Below are 26933 nucleotides of genomic sequence, written 5' to 3'. Positions count from 1 at the left end.
ACATGCCTCGATCTGAAACTATTGCTTACCCATTAAGGATCTGTTAGTGACAGGTAGTGCTGTAGATTCACATGTGCCCACCCTCCTCCACAGAAACCTCCGTTGGTTACAGTTACTTATATATTACATTCCTTACGCATAGTAATCTCACTATACCAAACTATCCTTCACACTCCATTCTCACCCGCCTTGTGGAAATTAATCTAGTAATAAGCCGATAACCATGCACATTGTAAGCAAGAGGAGGAGTCCGTACTTTTTGTGACTCAAAAGACTTTCTTCGAAGAAAGTCAACTTGCACGCATCCGAGGCCAACACTAGATGGCAGAATTATGCTAAGCATGTGAATCTACATCGGCAGGTCAATTTCTCATATATGAGGCCCTGGTCCGCACTTTCAGAGGACTTTGGGAGTGGGGTCGCTAAGAACCCAAGACACACACAGCTCTTGCTCTCCTTGGGTGATGTAACACCTGGTGAAGTGGATCTATAGATCACTGCCCGAGATGTCCCATAGACTGTTGTTGAAGTTACTTCAGAGGCGGGAGGTGATACTTAAATAGGACATTTCAGATTTGGACTGAAGTAAGATTCTAACTTATCCCAAGGAAGTCTCAAGGAACATGAGATTGAAATATTTGAAATGTAATTGCTTACACATGACCTCTAGACTCCAGGTTGTCTATGGCAGGAAGCCATGTTGCTGCCCTCAATGTAGCTACTTAGGCGCAGACTTCATTCACAAGACCTGGGGTTGCTCTGGACTGCATCCTTTCTGGGATTTTGTAATGGCTGCTCTGGAGCCCACATTGGGACACTCCCTTGAGCCCACTGCAGAGGTCTGCCTGTTGGAGCTCTTTCCTCTGCCGTCCAAAAGAAAGGTTGGCTCTAGACTTATTGCCCTGCTTTGGCACTGGCTAAAAGGAGAGATAGCAATGGCCTAGAAATCTAAGACCATGCCTGTGTTGGGACCTTGGGTGAGGGATGTTAACCAGTGGGGGTGAGCTGAGGGACTAGTACTACTTAGAGAGGAGTCTCGGGAGCAGGGGAGTCGGCTCATAGTGGGGAAGAGGGTGAAAGTCCTAGATGATTGGGAACACCCGGAGAGAGAAATGGTGGACAGCTTACAGGATCAAGATGATGCACCTGAGATGGAGGTGTGCAGTCACAGGGGCTACGGCTAAATGATGGACCGGTTAGGTGCCCTGGGTGGGGAAAGGACTTTCTTGGAAATATCCCACGTATCACTAGTATGGACTTTTAACTATGGGGCCGCCTGTGTCCCCCTGGATTCCACCATACTCTTCCTTTACACTTTAAACATATTCCAACACCTGAAACAGAGAATTGGATTCAGAGTAATTCCCCCAACCCATTTCAATTATCCCCAGAGCATTGTATACTGCACTGGGTCTATAGGTTTATATTGTTGAGTATTTCAATATTGGCTTCCCCCAGGCATACTTTACTTGAAAGACAGGTTACTCTCATTGTTTTCTGACCCACTGAAGTAGGATTGCACATCACAACTATACACTCCCTTGGTACTATTTCTATAATGGTGTGCTTTCACTACAGAAATCGTAATGATCTTGTTTAAGAGATTACATTTCGGTTTATTTGATGATTGTTTGTACATGAGGTTTCATATATGGCTTCTGTAAATGCTATTGTGGTAAGATTTCAGTACCATTGCTGTGTATGTACCTGAACACTGTCCTTTATAAATGGCAATAAAAATATGTTCTATAAAAAAATCATGTGAATCTACAGCACTACATGCCGCGAACAGATGCTTCTGGGTAGCCAGCATTTTCCTTCTTTGTGCTCAAAAGTACTCTTCATGGACTTAATACCTCACTTCAAGAAGACATATCTGCATCCTTCAGATTCTAACCTGTTCGATTTTTGATCAGGAAGTTGAGCTGCCTTCTAGGAATAATGTATGCCTGTATCTTCTGGCACCACATTGAGATCTGATGATGGGACCCTTGCAAGAATGCATTGACAATCACTGGAATCCAGTGTCAAGGAAACTGTAGGTACACAGGCCTCCTCTTCAAACAGTTACAGGCAATAAAAAAACTCATTAGAAGAATTTTGTTACAGGAGCCCCTTCATAGATTCAAGGTAATCACACATGGTGCTCTCCGCGGTCCTTTTGGTTTGCTTGCTTTGACTCCCTCAGGAATCATCACTTCACTTCTATGCTGTAGACCAGTTAAAGACATTCTAAAGTTTCATACCACTATATGTTACTTGTTACTTGAAATCTGTTGTATTTGCACGGTCATCTACAACACTACCTAGACAAGAAGATAAAAAGCTACATTATATGTAATATTGGATCTTGAGCATGGGTGTAATCTGTAGATTCATTAAAAAAGTGTTGGTCTTCCTAGATAGGAATCTAATGGGCTGCACCCCCATCAATACACTGCCTTTATAATTTCACAATCAAGTTTCTAATTCCAACTCCTGGCATCAAGGAACTTTCCATAAGAATGTGAATGCACAGAAAATACACATGTTAAAATAACATTGTTATAGTGTGCTTATTTTACTGCCATTTGTTTAATGGGTCTTCTCTCCTTTTGATTCCCAGCAAATGTTGGTTCGCGACAATTTCACACCATGCAGACATCTGTCTGTGGGTCCTGGTCTTCTTTACATCCAGTGGCTCATGTGATGCAGGGTGTGTTATGATCTTGTTATGTCTTTGGCTTTTTTCATTAGTTTTCAACATATTGAAGGCTTCTGTCGTGGATATCTTTTTTCTTTGCAATACGTTATTAATGTTTTGAAGACTAATGTCACTGGTCGCTTTCTTTCTCACAATTTAGATACTCATGCATTGTTGTTTTTTAACAATACGTTTTTCACTCCATGGAACATCTGTCACTGGTCACCTCACAATAAGGATGCTTCTACACTGTTTTGTAACAATAAGTCGTTCTTATCTTGCACACTTCTCTAACTAATACATTTCTCAGTTACAGTAATAAGCTCCTGCCTTGCACACTCTTTACTTGCATAGTAATAATCTGTTTGTACCCTGCAGGTCATAAATTACTCCTTTCAGCTAATTGAGTTTTTAAGAACAAAGACCTCCATCAGATGTCAATGTTCACTTAGTTTGTGGACTCTGTGAGGTGCATTCACTTACTCATATACTACTTAAAGAGGGAGTTTATGCTTCCCAGGCTGAAATGCACCACATAGAGTTGCATTTTGCAGTTTTCATCTTCTGCTGAGGTGAGAGAGGAAGCCATCCTTCATGTCTAAACGTTCTATTCTACTTTACACAAACGATCTAGTAGCGGACTTTAATGCAACCTCATCCTGATGAGACTTCCATCTGTATCCTACCTCCCTTTCTATCCATTTCTAGTGTAAGGGACACGCAAATCCAACATGAGACCAATACCAGCCTGTGAGACCTTCTCCTGCTGTGTCAAGAACGCAAAAAATCAACGTTCATTCCTGATCATTCATATCATACTTGCTCACACCCCTCCAATAGTAAAGTTCAATACTACCTTGTTCAGACCTAGTTGGAAAACAGGATTTTAGTCTTTATTCCTATCGTACTTTTACACCCAGGTCCAATCATGAAAACCAACACCGGTCTGCTGTTGTGTAGTTCCTATAAACCTAAATAGGATCTGCATGTTTAAACAACATAGACTGCGATTGGTATCCAGACATATTCCAGACACCCCCACCAGGTATGTTTGCCTGTATACCAGCTAGGTCACAGTGCCTCTAGAATCCCCTTACCAAGAAAAGAATAGTTCTTGGCAACTATCGAACATGACAACTCTGTCCCATCAGGGATCGTGGAAACAGTATATGACTTTTCTTCAAGTCAATCGTGCTCACTTTGTCTAAGAGAGATACACAGAATAAACGGTTGGCATGTTTTCAATAAGCATTTATTGAACCAGCGTCATTCTAGTGTAAAATAGATGTGGTGAAACAACCATAAGACAGAAACAGATATAGATGATTATAAGCACCAACAGAGTAAAAGGATGGTAGAATTCTACCAAAGTGCTAAAACAATGAATACAGGCAGGTAGAAAAATACATGACAATAAAATGCGTACTCCTACTATGCGACTGTAACTAGATGTACCTAAATGTACTTAGCATGTATGTAGGTATGGAGCCAAGAATTTCTCTAGGATAAAGTCAACCCCATTACCTGAAGTGAGAGACTGTGGGACCCTGACTTGGTCTTGAGATAGACACCCAGCGAAGGTTGTCAGACCACTGCGAGCTGTAGTACCTGCGTGCAGGAACCTCAGAGTCTTGCGTCAGTGTGTCAGCATGGGTGTCCTTTTTCTCCTCTTCCTGCCTCAGCAAAGATATGGTGTTTATATACCCAAAGTGGTACCCTCAGGGGATCAACCTTGTTGTGTCATATCGGACTTAAAATGACGGAAGGAATGACCCTCACACACAGTTATTATGCAGGAGATGGTGTCCTGCTGAGTTTCCAAGAATCCTCATGCATAATGAATGCGGATAATTTTCAGGGAAAACCCCACGTCCTGGAAGCAATACCATAACTAGGTAAAAGGTCAGCCCAAGAACCATTATGTAGTGTAAGGGTAAGGGAGAATATATGTGAAAGGGTGGGTTGCTACCTGAACCTATATTGGGGTTCCTATATGAAACATAACACTGCTGCATTCTCGCTGAAAATGTATAAAAAAAGGCACTAGTCGAGCAAGCCCTTCCCAGATTTCTCTCATTTATGCAAAAATAACATTTGTACTTTCAATTGTGAGTGTTCTCCATAAAGGCACTAATGACAGTATGTTCTTGTTTATTTCAGAGAGAGATGTCAGCCGGACGGATCGCACCAACAAGTTCTATGAGGGGAGTGACAACCCTGGGCTGGTGCTGCTGAATGACGTGCTGATGACGTACTGCATGTACAACTTTGACCTAGGTATTGAGCTCTGTCACTTCCATGTGAGAAAGAGACCCAAGCAAGCGCTCCTTTCCCTCTGAGAGACGGCAGCAAGTAAACCCTCCCCTGTGAGCGATATGTGCCAGTTTACCCTCTCTTATGAGAAACCCCAGCTAGTACACCATTCCTTTTGCGAGACATCAGATGTCCTATGAGAAACAGTACTTCCCCATGTGAGAGATGTCAGTCACCCTCTCCCCTGAGAGTCGTTGGCTTGTAATTTCTCCACTGAGAGAAACTTCTGGTGCTAAACCATACAAGTGTACCCTTCCTTGGTCGAAGAGTGATAAATCATACTGCCCTTCAGTGCATAAACACCCAGCTAGTACATCCATCACACCACTATAACCACCTTTTGACACAATTCAGCCAGTTCATCGTCTCCCATGAAAGACGTCGGTGAGTGCCCTACACCTGTTATGCTCTGTGTAACATATCAGACAACACAGCCTTCTATTTAGAGACCTAAGCTAGTATACCTTCCCCTATGACGAAACACCATTGACTACAGCTTGCCTTGTGAGGCATGCCAGCTAATATTTTCACATACGAGATGTCTGTTTATACACTTCCCTAGTGAAAAATGTCAGTCTTTGAGAGACAGCAACCAATACTTTGCCTGTGAAAAACTACAGTGAGAGACCTTTGATTTTACTTGTGAGGGACATCTGCCCCTACAAATTCTCGTGTGAGAAATGTCTACAGTATGAAGTACATAGGAGAGACACCAGAGGGTACTTCCTACACTTTGCAGCAACTCAGCCAACACCCCCTCACATAAGCAAAACCTCAGTTTAGACACTTTCCATGGTCAGTCACAAGACTTTACCCTGTGACAGGTGTTGAGGTACACTGCTCCCTGTGAATAAGGCCATTGACTACACCCTGATTTTTAAAGCCGTTGGAGACATCAAGCAGTACACAGTGCCCTACCAGAGACCTGCGTAGAGACACACCCTTGTAAGAAATATCAACCCATACAGCTCCCATTGTTTGAAAATGTAACCTGCTGGTTCCCACCCTCTTGTGTGAGAGAAGCCAACAAGTACACTCTCTTCTTGGGAGGCATTAGACAGTAGACCGTCCTCTGTGAGCGCACCTTTCCTTTGAGAGACAGTGGGTAGTACAGCCTTTGCTGTGAGACGGATCAACCCAGTATGCTGTCCCTATGAGAGACAGTAGTCAGTATGTGTTCTTGTGTGAGTCATGTCAGTCCCTGCATTCTCCCTTATGGGAGATATCAGCTAGTACACTCGCCTGTGTGAGATGTCAGCGAGTATACCCGTACTTGTTTGGGCCAGTGTATAGCTCCCGTGAGAGATGCTAGTCAGTTTACTTGACCCTGTCAGACATGTGACACATTAACTCCCAGGTGCATGGGACAGGCAGGTTGAAAACCCTATTGAGAGACATTAGACAGTTATTTTCTCTACCAGAGACCTCAGTCTGTATGGTACATTGTCCCCTTGAACAGCGTCCACCTGTACAGTGTTTCCTGTGGGAGATGTTAGTGAGTTCATCCTCACCTCAGCCAGTTTATCTTCTCTTGTATGCAAGACATTGAGACAGCATTTATTATTGTCTGAATTACAATCTGTATCCAGTGTACTTATTCTGACTTCTTGCCTCTAGGTTATGTTCAGGGCCTCAGCGATCTGCTTTCCCCCATACTCTATGTTACACAGAATGAAGTGGATGCCTTCTGGTGTTTTGCTGGATTCATGGCCCTGGTGGTGAGTCCCAGGAGTGTGTGCTAAGTGTGAGTGAAAGTTGGCACTGATGTAATGCCAGTTGACAGCTGTAAAGTCTATAACTCATTTCCGCTCTTGACTGTTCTGTCACTGTTACTGCTCCAAACTTAGTGAGCAAACAAAATCTCGTAATTCATGTTAATTCAAACTCAGTTTACCCATTATTAAGAAGCTAACTTCAGCTACAATCCATATCATAGTATAGTAACATCTACAGTTCTTAAAATATTAACAGGGCAAGAGTAAAATATGGTTATAGTAATTCAGACAAAGTGAGATAACCTATCCCTCTCTGTTCTGAAAAGAACTATATATTTATTTTGCATCACCTATAAAATGTTACATTCTTTGGCAAAATGGATGGCAGTGATTAGGTTTTAAGGATTACTCGCCATTAAAGACCTTGCTTGAGGTAGAACTTCTTGAAAGTAGACTTAAGTAGACTGTCTGGACCAATGAGCAGCTTTAATAATATTCTCACCAAGTGGGCTCTGTAAGAAAGTGGCTCTGTAAATACTGAACAAAAGTAAGGTTCAATGTGCACAGTGTCCACAATCCCCAGAGGTTTGGCAGAGGTTAAAGTTAGATATAACCTTACTCTCTAAAGTGGTAGCTTGGTCAAGCAGTTAGGCAGTATCAGAGGACAGTGTAAAGCATTTGTTGTACACAGTCAGTCAGCAAATGGTCTCACACACTCAAGAACTGAACTCTAGGCCAATTGTTTTGTATATAAAAATATATTGTTTTATTTTAGAACCACAAGTAGGTATAAAAATACTTTCTCAGAATGAGATGTTGTAATTGAATACTTTCAAATAGCAATAGACTTTAGAATGCAATCAATACAGTTGTTGCAATATGCAACACAAGTTAAACACAATTTACCATTGAGCTCAATAGAAGTGTTAAGTAACTGCAATAAAATCACTTTACAAATGTTTTTCTGGAGCAAGATGGAGTCAGCGTGAGTTCTCGCTGCTCGGCCGCTCACGCTGGACGCGTGATTATCGGCTAGCTGCCCTGCGCCGCGTACGGTGATGCCGGTTTTTGGAACGCGCAGAGGGAAGACACAGAGGCACACGAGAACGCTGCAGCGGGTGTGTTTACTCGGCTAACAGGATTTTTCTTGGCCACAATTGAGCACTAGGGGGACAAATCATAGGGCCCTATTGGGTTTCTCCACAACTCTGTTTGACTGGCTCGCACCGGCCATCCTTCACTCTGCCACAGCTGCGACCTTTTCCCCGCTCCAGGCTGCATCCGCCGCATCTGCTGCCTCCTACGGATTCTTCTTTGGCTGGACACCGATCTCTCCATCTATGAATGCCCGGGGGTCACGGAGAGGAGGAAAGGGGAAAACGCCGGGAGACACTGCAGCTGCAATCGTCACTGAAGGCGCCTCCAAACTCAGGTCAGAGGTCAATGCTGAGAAAAAGATGCTGGGCAAAGCGGTAGGGGGAACTTTCCCTAGAGACTCTAAACACCCTGACACCTCTCAAATCCCCTTGGCGAAATTATTCCTGGGTGCCAAAAACCAATCCACTAATGCCAATGCCAAAACTAAGCCTCATGTGGCAATTACTGAACATACACCCCTTGGGAGTATTAAGCCAGGAACACTGCAAGCGGGTAGCGCAGCGGAAAGCAGACCTAACAGAACTAGCCTAACTAATACAGACTTAGTTACAGACGGTTCCTCTGCTGAAACTACTGAAGCCACCCCGACCCAAGACGCCCTCTCCCTGGTATTTGCTAGCGATCAACCCGCTTGGGATACAGTACATCCAGCAGCCTTACCTCCACCCCAGCCCCTCTCTGTGGTGCACGCACCGGGGCAGGACAACAGATCCAGCAATGGTAGCCTTGGCACTCCGCACATCACGTTAGCTGCACAGCTGGCAGGCACAAAGAATGTCATTCAAAGCTTAGTTGTTCCCCCCGGCTCTCAAAATCCCTGGACCCCCGAGGCGGGGGCCGAGCACTTCTACTTAGTCTCAGACAGTACATCTACCTCCTCTGGAGAAGGTGGATCTGAAGCTGCCAGCGAAGGAGATAGTGAGGTGTCCCACAGAAATACAGACACTGTCCTGCGCCCCAAGAAACCTAGAAGCAAGAGCAAGCGCCGTAGCCAGCTGAAATGGGATTACTCGGACTCTCAGATGTCATACCTCCCTGATGAAGACGATCTCAATGTGACCCAATGGGGGAGCTCTAAAAACTTGCAGGCGGATACGACTGAACCATCCCTAGCCTCGATACTAGCCTCCATTGAAGAGTTTCACGAAGAGGTTCGGGCTGACAATCGTGTTGCTAAAACTACTGCAAAGAAGCTCCAGGGAGGCTTAAGACTGTTGAACAAAACCTGCATCGAAATCAACGACCGGGTCACCATGGTGGAAGCACGCATGGAGCACCTTGAAACTGAATCCCTGGTCGTTAAACAACAGGGGGAATCCAAGACCGCCTGTCTCATTGACCTGATGACCAAGATGGAGGAGCAGGAAAACCGCCAGCGCAGGAACAACCTCCGCCTGCTTGGTATTCCAGAAGGGAAAGAGGGGGATGATCCAAGGCGCTTCATCGTCAAGTTACTACAAGATTCTTTCCCAGACCATCCGGGCTGGGACTGGGACCGGGAAGTGCAGAGGGCACACCGCTTCCCCTTCAACCAGAGACAGCAAGCAACACCATAGTCGCAACGCGGCTGGGGCTCAGCCAAGGGTATTTCTCGTCTATCTTGGAAACTTCCTTCTCAGACAGCTGATTTACGACAAGGCTCGTTCTAACTCCAAGAGGGGGGCTAACGGGATAACATTCTTTGCCAAGCCGGACTTCTGCCACCAGACAGTAGAACGAAGATGGCGTTTGAGACAGTTGATTTCACCTTTCCAGCAGCAGGGGGCTGAGGTCTACCTAATGAATCCTGCAAGGCTCAAAGTAATCATAAACGGGACTTCAAAGGTCTTTTTATCCGAAGTGAAAGCAGGGGAATACCTGAAAGAGCTGAAGTCGAAGAAAACGAACAGATGAAAAATCCTACATCTCGTTCTCTCTTAAACATTCTTACCTTATTACAGGATAATTCTCTCTCTCAGACACTGTCTCTGTCTCAATGAATGCTAATCTTTTTCCAATTGTACTGTCCCCGACAGTGAGTTATAGTGGGCTATAGCACCTCTGCTCAACATAGCTATAATTTTTTGCTGCCACCAAGAATTGCCTTCCTACTCAAAAGGCCACTAGCCGCTTGAAATTTTTGAAATCTCCTTTACTGCGGCGTGGCAGGCGGCCGGGGCTCATGCTGACTACCATCATTCAGGCCTTCCCTGATTGCTCGAAGAAGGGGTGGGTGAGGCGGGGGGTCTGAGGGGGCTTGGTTGGGCACATAAATAGAGTGAATTGGTACAGAAGAAGAATTGAAAAAAAAAACTTTCTACGGCATATACATAGTTCTAAATTCATGCATTATGCCTCAGGGCAGGAATCAGGATATCGGCTATTGATGTACACCCTGTAAATGGCTACGCTAGACTCGTTAAGAATAGCTTCTGCTAATATCTGTGGGCTTAATGATTCTTCTAAAAGGCAAAGTGTCGCTCTAGGATTACGATCCTTGGGAGGAGACATTAATTGTCTCCAAGAAACCCACATTGAAGGCTCTCAGTAGCATTTATTAGACACCTTGGGGTTTAAAGTCTTGGGGGCCACTACACAGGGTGCTAAAACTAAGGGGGTTGGAATTCTGGCGGACAGAAGACTTTCTTTCAACACTCCTCGGTCCAAATCCGATCCACTAGGCAGGTGGGCCATAATTGAGTGTCGTCTAAATAACTGCCCGCCCTTTACTCTCTGCTCAATTTATGGAAGCAACACAGACGATCCAGGGGTCCTTAACCTGGTTTCAGGGGAACTAGCGCACTGGCCGACTCCCATCATCCTGTGTGGCGACCTCAAAATACATTTGCCTGATAGCAACTGGAGATACAAAGGGCGGAAACCCTTGGTCTTTCAAGCTCTTGCCAACCTTGCCCAGACTCATGGACTTAGAGATACTTGGGCCAGACTAAACCCAACCCAGCCTGGCTACACTTTTTTCTCTGCCCCGCATCAGTCTTTAGTCAGGCTAGACTACTTCTTTGTTTCTTCATCACTTATCAACAACTGCACTATCCAAATAGCTCCCCGCTTCATATCTGATCACAATCCCCTCATAATTAACATCAAGGGGCTTGGGAAATGTAAGGAAGTGTCCACATGGAGCTTTGAGAAAGCCCATTTGCAAGATAATAATTACCAAACACATATGAAAGGATGGATCCAAGAATTTTTAGAGATAAACATGGGCTCCGCCTCCCTAAAGAATGTGTGGGACGCGTTAAATGCAGGGGTCCGGGGGGAAACCCTCAGGTTTTCGGTCCATAAAAATAAAAAAGAGAAGCTTCTAATCAGTAACCTACAGGGGAAATTAAAGATCGCCGAATCCAAGCTGACCCAACTAATCAAATCAGGGCAAGATATTGAAAATATACAGAAGGAAGTAGTTTTAGCTAAGGCTGAGATCTGGGCAGTCTTTGCGGAAAGAACCGCAGCCAAGTGGGCAAGCTCACGCGAGAAAAGCTTTGAGTGTAGCGACAGCATTGGACACCATTTGGCCGTCAGGACTCGGCAACAGGCGACTAGTAATGAGATACATACAATAAAACTTCCCTCAGGGAGCGAGACTAACGATCCTGATCTCATACGGAAAGGATTCCAGGAATTTTATACTAAGCTATACACTGAAGAAAACCATTGTGCTAGTGACACACTAGAAATCAAGATTGATCGCTATCTCAGCGAGATCATTCTCGGACGGCTCAGCTCAGATAATAGCGATGCATTAGATATAACTCCGACTTGTGATGAAATTATGGAATCTCTTTTCAGCCTCCCTGATGGGAAAGCTGCAGGCCTTGATGGCATTCCTGTAGAGTTTTATAAGATCTTCGCCCCCCAAATTAAAACAATCTTTGTGGAGGTGGTCACTTCTATCTTTAGCGGGGTTCCCCCCCCGGCCTCTTGGTCCAAGGCCAGAATAGCAATATTTCCAAAAAAGGACAAATCTCCACTAGAGATGAGCTCCTACAGGCCTATCACACTCATTAATTGCGACTCAAATTTGTTTTCCAAAGTACTAGCAACCAGAATTTCCACTGTGGCCAAGTCCCTAGTCTCAGACTGGCAGCACTGGTTTATTCCGAAAAAGGGCACATCGGAGCATGTCAGGCGGGCCATTACCCTATTCGACGCCGTACAAGCAGCTGGAGACCCGATGACATTAACACTGCTCGACGCTGAAAAAGCCTTTGACCGGGTCTCCTGGCGATTCTTGTGGGCCGTCATGAATAGGATGGGCTTTGGGTCAAAACTTATGCAGGCGGTTCAAGCCCTCTACCTCAACCCTAATGCCTGTGTATCCATTAATGGGCAACGCACTGAACAATTTGACATCTCCCGGGGCACCAGGCAGGGCTGCCCTTGCTCCCCTCTATTGTTTGCCCTCTATTTAGACCTGTTCATCAAACAAATCGAAAATAACCCCGATATTCCAGCAGTCAGCTTCCAGGGTAGTAACACCAAAATCATGGCCTATGCTGACGACCTGGCCATTACATCGCCCGATCCCTTAAAAACCATACTGGCTTTAGAAAACGAGGATCTTAAATTTGGGAAACTATCGGGTTATGCTTTAAACAAAAACAAAAACAAATCATAATAAACAGTCAAATTACCTTGGCTGATGACAGGGTAGTTTCTAAAGCAAAATATCTGGGGGTCTTCATTTCTTCCAAACTAGACGAAATTGTCACAGACAACCTAGCCCCTCTTTCTGCACACACTAAAAAAGCCCTAAAACAAATTGATAACTTACACTTAACTTTAGTTGGCAGATGCAATGTCATAAAAATGACATATTTCCCTAAACTTCTCTACTTTTTCCGCACGATACCTCTAGAATTCAACAAAGCAAGCCTGCTGAAATTCCAACAAATATTCACTCCGTTTATTTGATCATACTCCCAACCCAGGCGGGCTCTAAAACAACTATCCCTCCCAAAAGAACGAGGAGGCTGGGCCTTTCCCAACATCATACTTTATTACTGGGCCTCGGTCTTGTAGTACAGCTCCGAACTGGTGAGGGAACCACCCTTACTCTATACAACTGGGCCTCCCTCGCCTTTTCAACTTCTATTGGGCCAGCAGCACTGGGGCTGCTTACTCCGAGAAATGTCCTACGGATATTACAAACGGGTGAGATTTAAGACGCTAATGAGCTCTTACAAAGTCTTCCGTAATATCCGCAGAACTTTTGGGCTGGGCAGATTTAACTATTATTCCCCCACTCTTAATAATTGCAACCTCCGTGCTATCTTTGGAAAAACCTACTTCTCTGACTGGTACAAGGCTGGCATCTCGAAACTGGGAGACCTTATCACAAACGAGGGAGTTGTACCCTTCTCAAACTTACTATCCAAATTCAACCTGAAAAACCATGACTCTTTTAAACATCTTGCCATACATGATTTTCTCTCTAGGAAGGTTGGAGGCTACTCAGGTTTTATGGAAGTAGATCTTCTCAATAAACTACGTAACCCCATAGCCCCCTGAATCGGACTGCTATACAACATCATAAACAGCCAAACCCCAGACGGCTCACAAAACATAGCAGATAAATGGCACATAAAACTCGACTCCCCATGCAATATCTGCTTTAATTCATTAGCCCTCTCACAAAACATCTTACTGTCAGCCAAGCTGCAGACACAACATTTGAAAACCATCTTCTTTCTGTATATTACCCCCAGCAAGATAGCAAAATGGGGAACAGGCAAAGGTACTTTATGCGCTCGCTGCTCGGAATATGGAGCCAATTCGATTCATATATTCCACACCTGCCCTAGGCTCTCTGCAACTCTAATCCGCGTGCAGGAATTCCTAAGGGTCGTCACTAATCAGCATATCCCATTTAATCCTACTGTCATTTTACTGGGCACACAGGCTGAAACCCCAAGGGTTAAAAGCGAGGGGCTAATCTTTATCGCAATGGCAGTATGGCGTATTTGTGTGGCCTCTTCCTGGCTTAATCCCGAGCCCCCCTCATTCGCTCAGTGGCTGGCTAGGCTTGTTGCTACCTATCACTTAGAAAAAGCTGTGTACTCCAAAAGGGCCGCAAGGGTCGTAAAAAGGGGCTCGAGCTCTGGGGAAATCTTACAAACTGGTTGGAACAACAGGGGTAACCCCTGACCCCCTGATTTTGTTTGTGCTCGTGCTCCTTCCAGATCATGCTACTATTTTTTTCCCTTATCCTCCCCTTTTTCATGCTCCAGCCGTGTACTCTACTCTTTCTTATCATTTTCTCCCTCTTCAACTCTTACAATCGTATGCCTTAACTATATGTGTCTGTTTTTTTACTTACTGGCTTATTTTTCTACTGCAAGCACATCTCTTTTTTATCCACTTTCATTTTTTTCTTCTCTCTTGCTTCACGTCTTCTCCTTATTTTATTTCACTCAACCTCACACGATGCTTTGCTCTATTTTGTGGGTGGCGGGGGGGGTCCCTGACTTGAATTACTTTGTATTTACTTTTCAAGTCTGTTCAATAAAAATTTTTTTTTTTTTAAAAACAAATGTTTTTCTTACTCAGGGCTGGATCCAGGATTCAGCCCTGGTCCATTTCCTGTAAACAGTTGAAAGAATTTGTTTTTGTTACACAGGCGATTTGTAAGGAATATTTGTACGTTTTGAAAATCGACAGAAGATATTCTGTAAAAAACCAGGCAATGTTATCCTATGGGAGAATATTGAGTTATCGGAAAATCACAGTTATAATTACTTTTGAAGGTCAGTGCTGGGCAAAAAGATCCAGCACTAGGATCTCTCCTGATAGCAGGTGAGTAATTTCGTTTTCGTTGATTGGATGATTTGTAAGGAATATTTCAAAGTTGCAAAACTCGACACTTCAAAGAATTGAAAACCAGCCAATGATACCCTATGGAGAAAATCAAGTTATCGGTCTTTGGGTAAGTACTTAACTGGCAGAGTTAAGGTTCTGGGGGTAGACTCAGGGGTCTCCCAGGGTCAGGTAAGTACAGTTGTTACACCCTCAGCGGTACAGGGGCAGCCGGATGCAGAGAGAGTAGGCCCAATGTTAGCCTTTGGTTAGTGGTTGCTAGCAAGCAGCTGTGGGAGCTGAGCTTCTGGTCACTTACACAGGGCAAGTGGGGAAGTATAATAGGACAGTGGCACTCGGGCGGCTGGGTGCAGGGTGCTTTTTGGCCGTTGGGCCTCCAATGTATTTCAATGGAAAAGCTGGAAGTTGAAGAAAAGCTGCAGGCTCAGGGATGGAGATTCTTCAGGTGTGATCATCACTTCGAGCGGTAAGTTGGAAAGCTGTAGGTTAAGTAGGCACCCCAGCGGAGGGCACAGGGGGCCGCAGCGCGCCGGGTGCAGGGGTGTCTTTTGGTGTCGGAAATCTGGTCACGGTTGGAGGGGTCCCTGGTTGTAAGGCTGCAGGCATCGTCAGGAGCTTCGAGGAGGGTCCTTGGGTGCTGGATTCTGGGTCACAGTCGCCGGGGGACGTCCTCGTGGTCTTGGTTCATTGAGGCACAGGCCGCGCTCGGCGGGTGCAGAGTGTGCTGGATTCGTGGTTCCTGGCTCGCACCAGGGGTTGTTGCTGTTTGAGCAGAACCACTGCTCGTGGGAGACCCAGTCTTTGGATGAGCAAGGCAGTCAGGTCCTCCGGGGTTTTCGAGGTTGCTGACCACAGGAGACGCCGGGGTTTTAGCAGGAGCAGGTTCAAGGATCGGCAGGCCGGTAGGGCTGGGGTCAAGTCAGTTGGTGTCGTCCTCTTGTTAGCAGCTGCACAGCAGGTCTTCTTTCTTCTTGTTCTTTTTTTAGTTTTGGAATCGGGATCTGAGGAAGGAAGGCTCAGGGTGCCCCTAAATACTACATTTTTGGGTGTTACAGGTAGGGAAAGGTAAGGGACCAATGGGCCCCTTTCCTGGGGTGAGTACACCCCCTATCCTGCCACTCTCCTGTGGAGGGGGGCAGTAGCCTAATCCTGATTGGGTAGGGCTCCCCATCCTCAAGATGGCGGTAGCCCTGAGTTGTGCTTCACCTCGCCTCCCCCACCTGAGGGGTGGGGTTGGCAGAGGATGGCACACTCCCTTTCCTAACTTAGGGTTTCCCGCCTGTCTTCCTTCCAGAGTGGGGGGCGGAACCGGTGGGGGCCAGTTGCTGAGTACAGCAAGTGGCCTGGAGAAGCTCACAAAGGGGGCAAGTCTTTGAAGCTTCCCCTGCCCATCCAGGGGGAGGAGGCGTGGCACCTCATCCCAGGATGTGTATTGTTTTAGGCCCCCAAGAGCGCCAAGCTCTCGACCCAGGGGTCCAGAAACAGTGATGACGATCTTCCAGCACCATGTACTCTTAATGGCAGCCCTGGACTTATAGTGTCCAGGAATGGACCTGGGTACTGTAGGGGTATAGGGCTCATGCACCTGTACCCTCACCACTGGCATAGGGCACCCAGCTAGAGGGGTGACTGAAGGGGTATGTCAGGGCAGTGTTTTGTGGGCATGGCACACAGGGATGTGTGCCATGACGACTTTCTGTTTTGTTCTGCACCAAGGAACTCAGCCTGCAAAGGCAGTGTGTGTGTGTCAGGGTACAGGACCCCTAAGGGTGGCACAATAAGTGCTGCAAACCTTAGGGGCCTTCTCTGGTCACAGTGCCATGGGTACCTAGGGTACCATTTACCAGCGGCTGACATGTGGGCTGAGATGCCAATTGGGTTTAGGTTCCAATACCGTTTTAGGGATGGACCACAGGCTCTGAGCACCTGGTTGGCAGGAGCCCAGGGCACACTCAGTCAAAGTACATCAGCAATTCAGTAAAATGTGGGGGCATACCATGCAAGAAAGATGGCACTTTCTCACCCCCCCCCCCCCCAAACAAAAGGTGATGAGACTAACCTTGCCCTATGGAGTCTTCATTGTCTTAGTGGAAGAACCTGGAAAACCCATCTGCATTGGCATGGGCAGTCCCAGGTCTGTGTTCCACTTCAAAGTCCATTCCCTGTAGGGAGATGGACCGACTTAGTAATTTTGGATTTTCCCCTTTCATTTGCATTAGCCGTACAAGAGGTCTGTGGTCAGTTTGAACCAGGAAGTGAGTTCAAAACAAGGATGGCCTCAACTTCTTCAGGGACCTAACCACAGCAAAGACCTCCCTCTCAATAGCACTCCTACACTGCTCTCTGGGGAGAAGCCTCCTGCTTATTAAAGCAACAGGTCGGTCTTGGCCTTCATCATTGGTCTGGGATAGGACCGCTCCTATCCCTAGCTCAGAGGCATCAGTCTGCACTTTGAACTGCTTGGCATAATCTGGTGCGTTTAGAATTGGTGCTGAGCTCATTGATTCTTTCAGGGTATCAAAAGCCTTGTGGCAACTAACTGTCCAGTTGATTTTCTTGGGCATCTTCTTGGAGATGAGTTCTGTGAGGGGAGTCACAATGGACCCATATCCCTTCCCAAACCTCCTGTAGTACCCAGTCAAGCCAAGGAATGCCCTGACTTGGGTCTGGGATGTTGGAGCTGCCCAGTCCAGGATGGCCTGGATCATGGGCTGCACCTGGCCTCCACGAACAAGGTTGCCCAAGTACACCACAGTGCCCTGCCCTATCTGGCATTTGGATGCCTTGATAGTTAGGCCTGCAGATTGCAGAGCTTTTAAAACCTTCCCAAGGTGGATCAGGTGATCCTGCCAGGTGGAGCTAAATACAGCAATATCATCAAGATAAGCTGCACTAAAGGATTCCAAACCAGCCAGGACGTGATTCACCAACCTCTGGAAGGTGGCAGAGGCATTCTTTAAACCAAAAGGCATTACAGTAAACAGTAAAGTGCCCATCAGGTGTGGAGAATGCTGTTTTCTCTTTTGCTCCTGGGGCCATGCCAATCTGCCAGTACCCTGCAGTAAAGTCAAAGGTACTGAGAAATGTGGCTGCCTCCAATTTGTCTATCTATTCATCTGCTCTTGGGATAGGGTGAGCATCTGTCTTGGTGACAGAGTTGAGCCCTCTATAGTCCGCACAAAACCTAATTTCTCTCTTTCCACCCTGTGGATGAGGTTTGGGGACCAGAACCACTGGGCTAGCACAGGGGCTCTCAGAGGGTTCAATAACCCCTAGCTCCTGCATCTTGCTGACTTCTGCTTTGATGCTTTCCTTGACTTGGTCTGACTGTTGATAGATCTTATTTTTCACAGGTGATCTGTCACCAATGTCAACATCATGGGTACACCAGTTTGTTAGACCAAGGGTCAGGGAAAATAGACTAGTATACTGTTGCAAGTCTTGCTTGCAGTCAGTCTGCTGTTGGGCAGAGAGGGTGTCTGAAAAGACAACTCCATCTACTGACCAGGGGCGGATTGGCAAGGCGGGCATGGGCCGAAGGGCCGGTGCCTCAGTGCCCTCTGTGGGCCGTTTTTTTGCTCCCCTGTCCCAGTCCACAGAGAGTGGACTAGGAAAGGGGAGGAAAAAAAACGTCCCACAGAGGGCACGGAGACAGAGACTGAGAAAATGAAAGCAGCCTCGCTGTGCGGCCAGACAGCAATTGTCAGCTGTGGCCACTCCTTCACCCCTGCCCTGCCAAGCAATCACGCCGAGGCTGGGCAGGGGTGATTGTTTGCAATAATCGGCCTCCCTGGGGCACAGGTGTTTCTCAGGCCTTTGAGCCATTTGCACCTTGGCCCCCTGGCGCCCATGCAGCCCAGAAACAGTGTTCGTCTTAACACCTCGCCCACAGCCCTTCACATTCAGGGCATAGTGGGCGAGGAAGAATGGGTCTTGCTGTGGGGGCCTGGTGATGTTTGGAATATTTTTGTTTTATTTATTTATTTATGCGATTTTATATAGCGCGGACTTTACCCGAAGGTGTCAGAGCGCTTCACACTAGGAACAGCATTAATACATGAGGAGAAAATTATAAGTGGACAAATTACAAAAGCAAACGTTAAGTTACATGAATCTAAAGTGACAATAGTGAGCAACCAAAATACAAGAGGAGCAAACGATACATTACAGGAGGAAAAAGTGATATGTGTGCAGGTTACAGAAGCGAACAAAATACAAGTAGAGGTATAATACTGCAATTAATGGCAGACACTCCAGCACAAGAACAAACGTTACGTAGGCAATGGTGGCACTTGTGCAAGTATCTAAAGCAAACAAAAGTGAGAGGTAGCAAACAGTGTGTTACAAGAGAAAAGTGACGTGTGCAAGTTACAAAAGGGTACCATCCACCGGTACAAGGGTAATACTACAGTGAATGGTAAATACTCAAACTGCCAGAACACACTGGGAAGGCACTTCCCATGCACCAGCTTCACATCAGCCTCCCCCCTGGCTACCTGGCTACCTTGGATGACCCAGAAAGCTGTGTTTTGTGCTCCCCTGCCAGGACATTTTCCCAAGGCCTGGAGGGTTGATTAATTTACTAATTGCAGGGGCCTTACCTCTGTTCATGTGCTCCTGAGCTGAAGGTCTGGAGAGGGGTAAGTAGGTTAGTAATAGCAGGGGCTTTGCTGCTTTTCAGGTGCTCCTGTGCTGGAGGGCTGGAATAATTTTGTGACAAAAAGGGGCCTTGCTATTTTTTTTAGTTGCTCAGCATGTAGGCCATTGTCACCTTGGCCCTGTGTCCTGTGCAAGAACAGTATCCTCCTACTTTCATTCCTTTTCTGTGCAAATGGTGTTTCATGAAAGGACACGCCCCTTGAATGTGGGCCACGCCCCTTACATATGGGCCACACCTCTTGAATGTGGGCCACTTTTTTCGTCAGTGCCCGGGCCGAATTGTGATCCCAATCCGACCCTGCTACTGACCCATCTTTTGGGCTGTAGGAGAGGAGATCAGGGAGAGGTTTCACTCTCTGCTTCCTGTTCCTCATCAGTCACCATCAGCTTTGTGATGTCAGCCCTGTCACTGTAGAGCTTAAGGCGGTTCACATGGATAACCCTTTTGGGTGTCCTGCTTGTGCTCAGGGCAACTAAGTTAGTGACCTCACTCTTTTTTTCTAGGATAGGGTGAGGGCCACTCCATCTATCTTGGAGTGCCCTTGGCGCCACTGGCTCCAGAACCCACACCTGTTGCCCAAGTTGAAACTCAACCAGTGCAGCTTTTTTGTCATACCAGTGCTTCTGAAGCTCCTGGCTGGCCTCAAGATTCTTGGATGCCTTTTCCATGTACTCAGCCATTCTGGACCTTAGGCCAAGCACATAGTCCACAATGTCTTGCTTGTGTTCTTGTAAAGGCCTTTCCCAACCCTCTTTCACAAGACAGAGTGGCCCCCTCACAGGATGACCAAACAGAAGTTCAAAGGGGGAAACCCCTACTCCCTTCTGTGGCACTTCCCAAAAGCAGGCATGGCAACAGGACATCCCATCTCCTCTTGAGTTTTTCAGGGAGTCCCATGGACATGCCTTTCAATGTCTTGTTGAATCTCTCAACAAGACCATTGGTTTGTGGATGGGATGGTGTGGTAAACTTGTACTGCACTCCACACTCCCTCCACATGTGTTTCAGGTAAGCAGACATGAAGGTGGAACCTTTGTCTGAAACCACCTCCTTAGGAAACCCTACCCTGGTGAAGACACCAAAGAGGGCCTTAACTACTGCAGGAGCTGTAGTAGTCCTAAGTGGAATTGTTTCAGGGTACCTAGTAGCATGATCCACTACTACTAGAATGTATTTGTTCTCTGAGGCTGTGGGAGGTTCAAGTGAACCCACAATGTCCCCACCTACCCTTTCAAAGGGAACCCCTACCACTGGCAGTGGTATCGGGGGGGCTTTGGGTGGCCACCTGTCTTGCCACTGGCCTGACAGGTAACATAGGAGCTAACAAACTCCTCTTTTGGTGCATCTGGGGCCAGTAGAAGTGACTAACTAGCCATTCCCAAGTTTTTGTTTGCCCCAGATTTCCAGCTAGGGGGATGTCATGAGCTAAAGTTAGGAGGAACTTCCTGTACTTCTGTGGCACTACCACCCTCCTGGTGCCTCCGGGAGTGGGGTTTCTTGCCTCAACATACAGTAATTCCTCTTCCCAGTATGCTCTGTGGTGCCACTAACATCTCCCTGTGCTTCTGAAAAAGCTTGCTGCTTCAGTCTTTCAAGAGTGGGACAGTCTTGCTGACCCTGGCACAGCTCTTCCCTAGTGGGTCCCCCTGAGCCCAGGAGTTTCAACCTTGTAGGGCTCAAGCTCAATAGGCTCAGTTCCCTCTGGGGTTTCCAAGTCCTCTCCCTGAGGAGAGGAGTCCTGAGTGGCTTGCTGTACAGAAGCTGGTCCCCCAGTCTTCTTACCTTTTCTCTTGGTGGGTTGGGCCATACTTTCAGGCTCCAGTCCTACTTTTTCACCCTTCCTCTTGCTCTGTGCTCTGGTTTGCACACACACCAATTCAGGGATACCCAGCATGGCTGCCTGGTTTTTTAACTCAACCTCAGCCCAGGCTGAGGTTTCCCGATCATTTCCAAGCAGACATGCAGCTGGTAACATTTGAGAGACCACTACCTGTTTCAGGCCAGTAACCCCCGCCGCCCCCTCCGGCCTAATGTCACCATAGCCATTGGATGATTAGTGGTAACACTGTCAGCATTGGTGACTGGGTAGGTTTTCCCAATCAAGTATTGCTCAGGGGAAACCAGTGTGTCTCTCACCATAACGACACTGACACCTGTATCCCTCAGAGCATCAATCCTAGTTCCATTAACCTAGGGGTATTGCAAATACTTCTTTAAGTTGGGTGGCCACACAGCTACAGTGGCAAACTCAACTTCCCCTTCTGAAACTAGAACTGCTTCAGTGTGCATCCTGATTTGCTCTGGGCACACTGTTGATCCCATCTGTAGACTTGCACTCCAGGTGTAGCTGTACTGGTTGCCTTGGGGGCTTTGTTATTGGGGCAAGATTTATTTACAGTTGAGTGTCCCAACGTCTTAGAGTTGTTACACCAGGCCTTTAAAGGATCAATGTTCTTCCCCCTATAAGCCTGAGGCACATAAGGAGTAGTTTGGGACCCACCCACCTGTACAGGTTTTTGGGGCCCTTTAGAAGACTCTGACTTTTTATCTTGGGGATTCTCACCACTTTTCCCCTGGGGAGGTTTTGTCACCACCTTCTTCTGGTCACTCCCAGTGGCTGTCCTTGTCACCCTAGTCTTGACCCAATGGTCTGCCTTCTTTCCCAAGTCTTGGGGAGAAATTAGACCTAGATCTACCAAATGCTGATGTAACTTTTCATTTGTGCAATTACTTAGTATATGTTCTTTGATAAACAAATTGTAAAGTTCAGTAAAGTCATGCACATTGTGTCCAGTTAACCAACCATCCAGTGTCTTTACTGAGTAGTCTACAAAATAAATCCAGGACTGGGTCTGGGTTTTGTGAGCCCCACTGAAATCTAATTCTATACTCCTCAGTGGTGAGGCCAAATCCCTCAATCAGAGTCTTCTTCATGAGGTCATAGGACCCTGCATCTGGCCCAGAGAGGGTCAGACGCCTGTCTCTGCAGTTACCAGAGAACAGTTCCCACAGGAGTGCCCCCCGGAGAGGTTTCTTCAAAGGCTGTGAAACACTTGGTGATGTCATCACCTTCCTCAAATTTGGGACAATCCCTTTGGGGATTTTAGGATCATAAGACTGTTCTTTATCCTTATTATTAGTATTGCTGCCACCATTGATGGGTGCTAAACACATTTCTTTCTCTAGAGACAGGAGTCTGGACTCTAGTTCTAATCTCTTGGCCAGCTGTGCTAAAAAGCTGTCCTCTTCACTGGGGAGTTCCTGGATGTTTTCACTTGGGCCTGGTCCACCTCAGATATTGATTCTTGGAGTTAAGGGTATGGGGGCCCTTTCCTCTCTAGGGGTGATGAGAGGGGGGTCACTATCCCCGGATCCACCTCCCTTTCCTCCTCTGACTGGTCATCACCATGTTCAGAGGGGTGGTCCCGGGCATACTCAGCCAGGAGCTCCTGGAGCCCTTGTTTGGTTGGATGCAGGCCCATTGTTATATTTTTAAGTTTGCATAAGGACCTCAATTCCTTGAAAGACAAGTGTAAGAAAGGTGTGAGGTCGAGCTCCTCAACCAGGTCCTGCATTGTATTACCTTCACTAGTAGCTGGGGTCTTTTGAGACATTCTAACCAGACAGTTCTAACCCTCTACCCTTGACTACAGTGACTTTTATTTTTCTAAACTTCTAAGGGGACTTAAGCAAGGCACTTTTTTAACTCTTTTGTATTAAGTTCAGGGCATAATATAATCATATGTCACACAGACGTGTCGCTGTTCATTGATATACATTCCATTGACATTGTTCACATCGTCATAATCCGCAGTATAAAAAACATGTCTTCCGACCATTCACAATTCCCGTCCCCACCCCCCCTCCTCCTTCACCATGCGAAATCTCATCGGTCTGTTGCCTGGGTGGTTCACTGATGTAACCCCTAAATTTATTCCATGCACCCCATACTCTCCCCCATTTTCGGGGACAGCTTTGATTGATGTACGTCGCTTTCTCCGCCACCATAGCTGCATTCATGTTCTTGCACCATGCAGTGAGCGTTTGCGACTCTTCTGAACCCCATTTTTTGGGCAATATTACGCTTCGCAAGCATTATCCACAGCGTAGCCCAATCCTGCGCTGGGTCATTAAGGTCATTTGGTTCCCATATGTTTAATAAACACCTCTTGGGTTCTGGTACCAATGATAGTTCCTCTGTTTGTGATATAGTTCTCATTATCTTTTACCCAGTATGCTACAATCGTTGGACATTGCCATATGGTGTGCTAGAATGTACCCTCCGCCCCACAGCTCCTCAGGCAGAACGGGTGTGTAGCTGTCCCTATTTTGCAGAGGGTTAGTCTGGTGTAGTATGTGCAATGTAGTATCTTGAGTTGCACTAATTAATCTGAAAGGTATTCCTAATTCACGTGGGGACGATAGTGCCTCTTGCCAATCCGTATCATCGAGTTCCCCCAGATCCCGGGACCATTTTTCCCTAAATGCCGCAGTTGGATCAGGTAAGTTGTTAACTAGCTTTCGGTAGGTGAGGGAAATGGCTTTCTCATGCATATGATCAGTTAACAGCCTATCTTCAAGGGGGTAGCCTCTGGAACCTCGGTGCCCGATGGTATAACTGCTTGTAGTGCATGCCTGATTTGTATGTATCGGAATATTTTAGAGGGTGCCAGCTTGTACTGCTCTTTTAGGTGTTCAAATGTGACCATTTCCCCCCTACTCCATAAGTCACCCACCGTGGAGATGCCTATCGCGTCTCACTGATGAAATCCTATACTATTTCTGAGTCGCCCAGGCCGCTGTGTGTTCCAGAGTGGAGTAAGTTGGGTGATAACTCCTTGGCAGCCCAACTTGGTGTATGCCTTGTGCCATATGCTGACTCAATCAATCATTTGTAAAGCGCACTACAAATCCGCGAGGGTCTCAAGGCGCTGGGGGGGACGCTACTGATCGAACAACCAGGTCTTGAGAATCCTCCTGAAGGTCAGCAGGTCTTGGGTCTGTCTTAGGCTCAGTGGGAGGATGTTCCATGTCTTTATGGCGAGGTGGGAGAAGGATCTCCCCCCGGTGTTTGTTGTTTGGATGCGTGGGGCGGTGGCGAGTGAGAGGTCGACCGAGCGTAGCTGGCGGTTAGGGATGTGGAAGGAGAGACGTCTGTTGAGGTAGGCTGGGCCGGTCTTGTGGAGTACCTTATGTGCGTGGGTGAGGAGCTTGAAGGATATCCTCTTGTTGACGGGGAGCCAGTGCAGGTTTCTCAGTGGGGGGTGATGTGGCCGTGGCATGGTACGTCTAGGATCAGTCGTGCCAAGGCATTTTGGATGCATTGCAGCCGTTTGATGAGCTTGGTCGGGGCTCCCGCGTAGAGGGCGTTTCCGAAGTCGAGTCTGCTACTAACGAGGGCCTGGGTGACTGTCTTTCTTGTATCTGTCCGGATCCATCTGTAGATCTTGCGGAGCTTGCGGAGGGTATTGAAGCATGAGGAGGAGACGGCGTTGACTTGCTTGGTCATTGAGAGCGTTGAGTCGAGGATGAGTCCCAGGTTGCGTGCGTGGTCCGTGGGTGTCAGGGCTGCCACCAGTGCCATCGGCCACCAGGAGTCATCCCAGGCTGAAGGGTTGGAGCCGAGGATGAGGACCTCCGTCTTGTCCGAGTTCAGCTTCAGACGGCTGGTCTTCATCCAGTTGGTGACGGCCTTCATTACATCGTGGAGGTTGGCTTTGGCGGTGATGCGGTCCTTGGTGGGGGAGAGGATCAGCTGAGTGTCATCGGCGTAGGAGATTATGTTGAGGTCGTGCTGTCGGGCTACGTGTGCAAGCGGGGCCATGTAAATGTTGAACAGCGTCGGGCTGAGGGAGGATCCCTGGGGTATGCCGCAGATGATCTCGAAGGCTTTGGAACGAAATGGGGGAGGCGGACGCTCTGGGTTCTGCCAGATAGGAAGGAGGTGGTTCAATCCAGAGCCTTGTCTCAGATCCCGGAGGTGTGGAGGCGTGCGCGGTGGCAGACGGTGTCGAAGGCGGCAGAGAGGTCTAGGAGGATGAGTGACTGTGTGTGCTGTTGGTCCAATTAGTGAGTTAGAGCGTTTTTTATTGCAGAGTGCTGACATAACTCCTACTTCTCCCAATCCGTGTCTATCTGCTTGGAACGCTGTGGAATAAACAAACAATACCAACAGGTGTTATTATAGAGACGATTAAGCATGTATGCTACAAGCATTACTAGTACGGAAATAAGGAGACTTAAATCAATTTAGTGTATGTTCATTTTCATTATATAATTTAACAAAGAAAGGGAATACAGTTATAGCAGCACTGTACAAAATGAATAAAAAAACAACAACCCGAATTGCACTTGGTGCTCGGTATGTGCAAGTGACATAGGTGGCGACGCAAGTCCAACTAAACTCACTGTAAATATTTTACGCACTCTCACACTTCCCGCCGTTCACGCTGTCCACAATAGTCACTTGCGTCGCCACCTATGTCACTTGCACATACCGAGCACCAAGTGCAATTCGGGTTGTTGTTTTTTTATTGATTTTGTACAGTGCTGCTATAACTGTATTCCATTTCTTTGTTCAATTATATAATGCAAATGAACATAAACTAAAATGATTTAAGTCTCCTTATTTCCATACTAGTAATGCTAGTAGCATACATGCTTAATCGTCTGTATAATAACACCTGTTAGGATATTGTTTGTTTATTCTACCCTTCTACCCAGATCCCAGCGTGGTTTATGGGTCACACTCCTGTAGTAGTTTACTGGGTCCGTTTGTGGGGCGTGTATCCATTGATTGATTATTATCAGTTGCGCTGCCCAATAGTACAATTGTATGTTCGGGAGAGCTATTCCGCCATTGTAGGAAACGGGGATCACCAGTTCCCCGGGGGGTAGCTTGGCACGAGCAGGTAGGCACCCGAAAGCTTAGGTGTAAAGTGACCGTACAGCACACACATCCACTGAGGCAGGAAACGCACACAATGACTGAGACCACACCAGTAAGTTTGATTCAAATCAATAAGTTTTATCTAGATCAAGGTTCAGGGAAATCAGGAATCAAGGCATCAGCATCTCCTTAGTACATTTCATCAGGGGAGCAAAGGGAGCAATTCAAGAATCACTATAGCATGTCTCAATAACCATTGCATTAAAAGAATAATGTTCCATTACTCAGCAATCACCCTCTTATTCAAAGAATTATGTAAGAATAACCGTCTCATTAGGTCAGAGTGAAGCATTTCATTAGGCAAGAATAAACATCCATTTAGGTAAACATCTCATCAGGTGAACATAAGCATTTCATCATATAACGGTGGGCCGGGAATCATCAGTTCCTTAGGCAGGGATAACCAATGCATTAGGCAAGGAGGAACATTTCAGCAGGCAAAATATAAACCCGGCCTTAAGCAAGGATGAGCAATTCATGGGGCACAATATGAACAATCCCATAATTCGGGCCTAGCAGTAACTGATAATCACCTTTTCCCCAGGCAGGGGTTAACCTTTGTGGCCCAACAGTCACTAGAGGGCCTTACCCATGTTCAGAGGACCCTCTTGGGGTTAATTAGGGCCAACGGGGCCCAAC

The 26933-nt window shown here is 46.8% G+C and overlaps 1 protein-coding gene across 1 annotated transcript in view; it reads left to right on the top strand.

Annotated features, from left to right (window-relative positions):
• Nucleotides 1-26933, top strand: part of TBC1D17 (TBC1 domain family member 17) — a 730802-nt gene that overhangs the window by 501281 nt on the left and 202588 nt on the right. The window contains exons 11-12 of the mRNA XM_086930148.1: nt 4844-4960; nt 6614-6714. Coding sequence (XP_086786274.1) covers nt 4844-4960; nt 6614-6714 — 218 coding nt within the window. The remainder of the gene's footprint in view (nt 1-4843; nt 4961-6613; nt 6715-26933) is intronic.

Source organism: Lissotriton vulgaris, chromosome 7 (assembly GCF_964263255.1).
Source record: "Lissotriton vulgaris chromosome 7, aLisVul1.2, whole genome shotgun sequence".
NCBI lineage: Eukaryota > Metazoa > Chordata > Amphibia > Caudata > Salamandridae > Lissotriton > Lissotriton vulgaris.
Note: the sequence above shows the minus strand (reverse complement) of the source record. Positions and strands in the feature narration are given on the sequence as shown.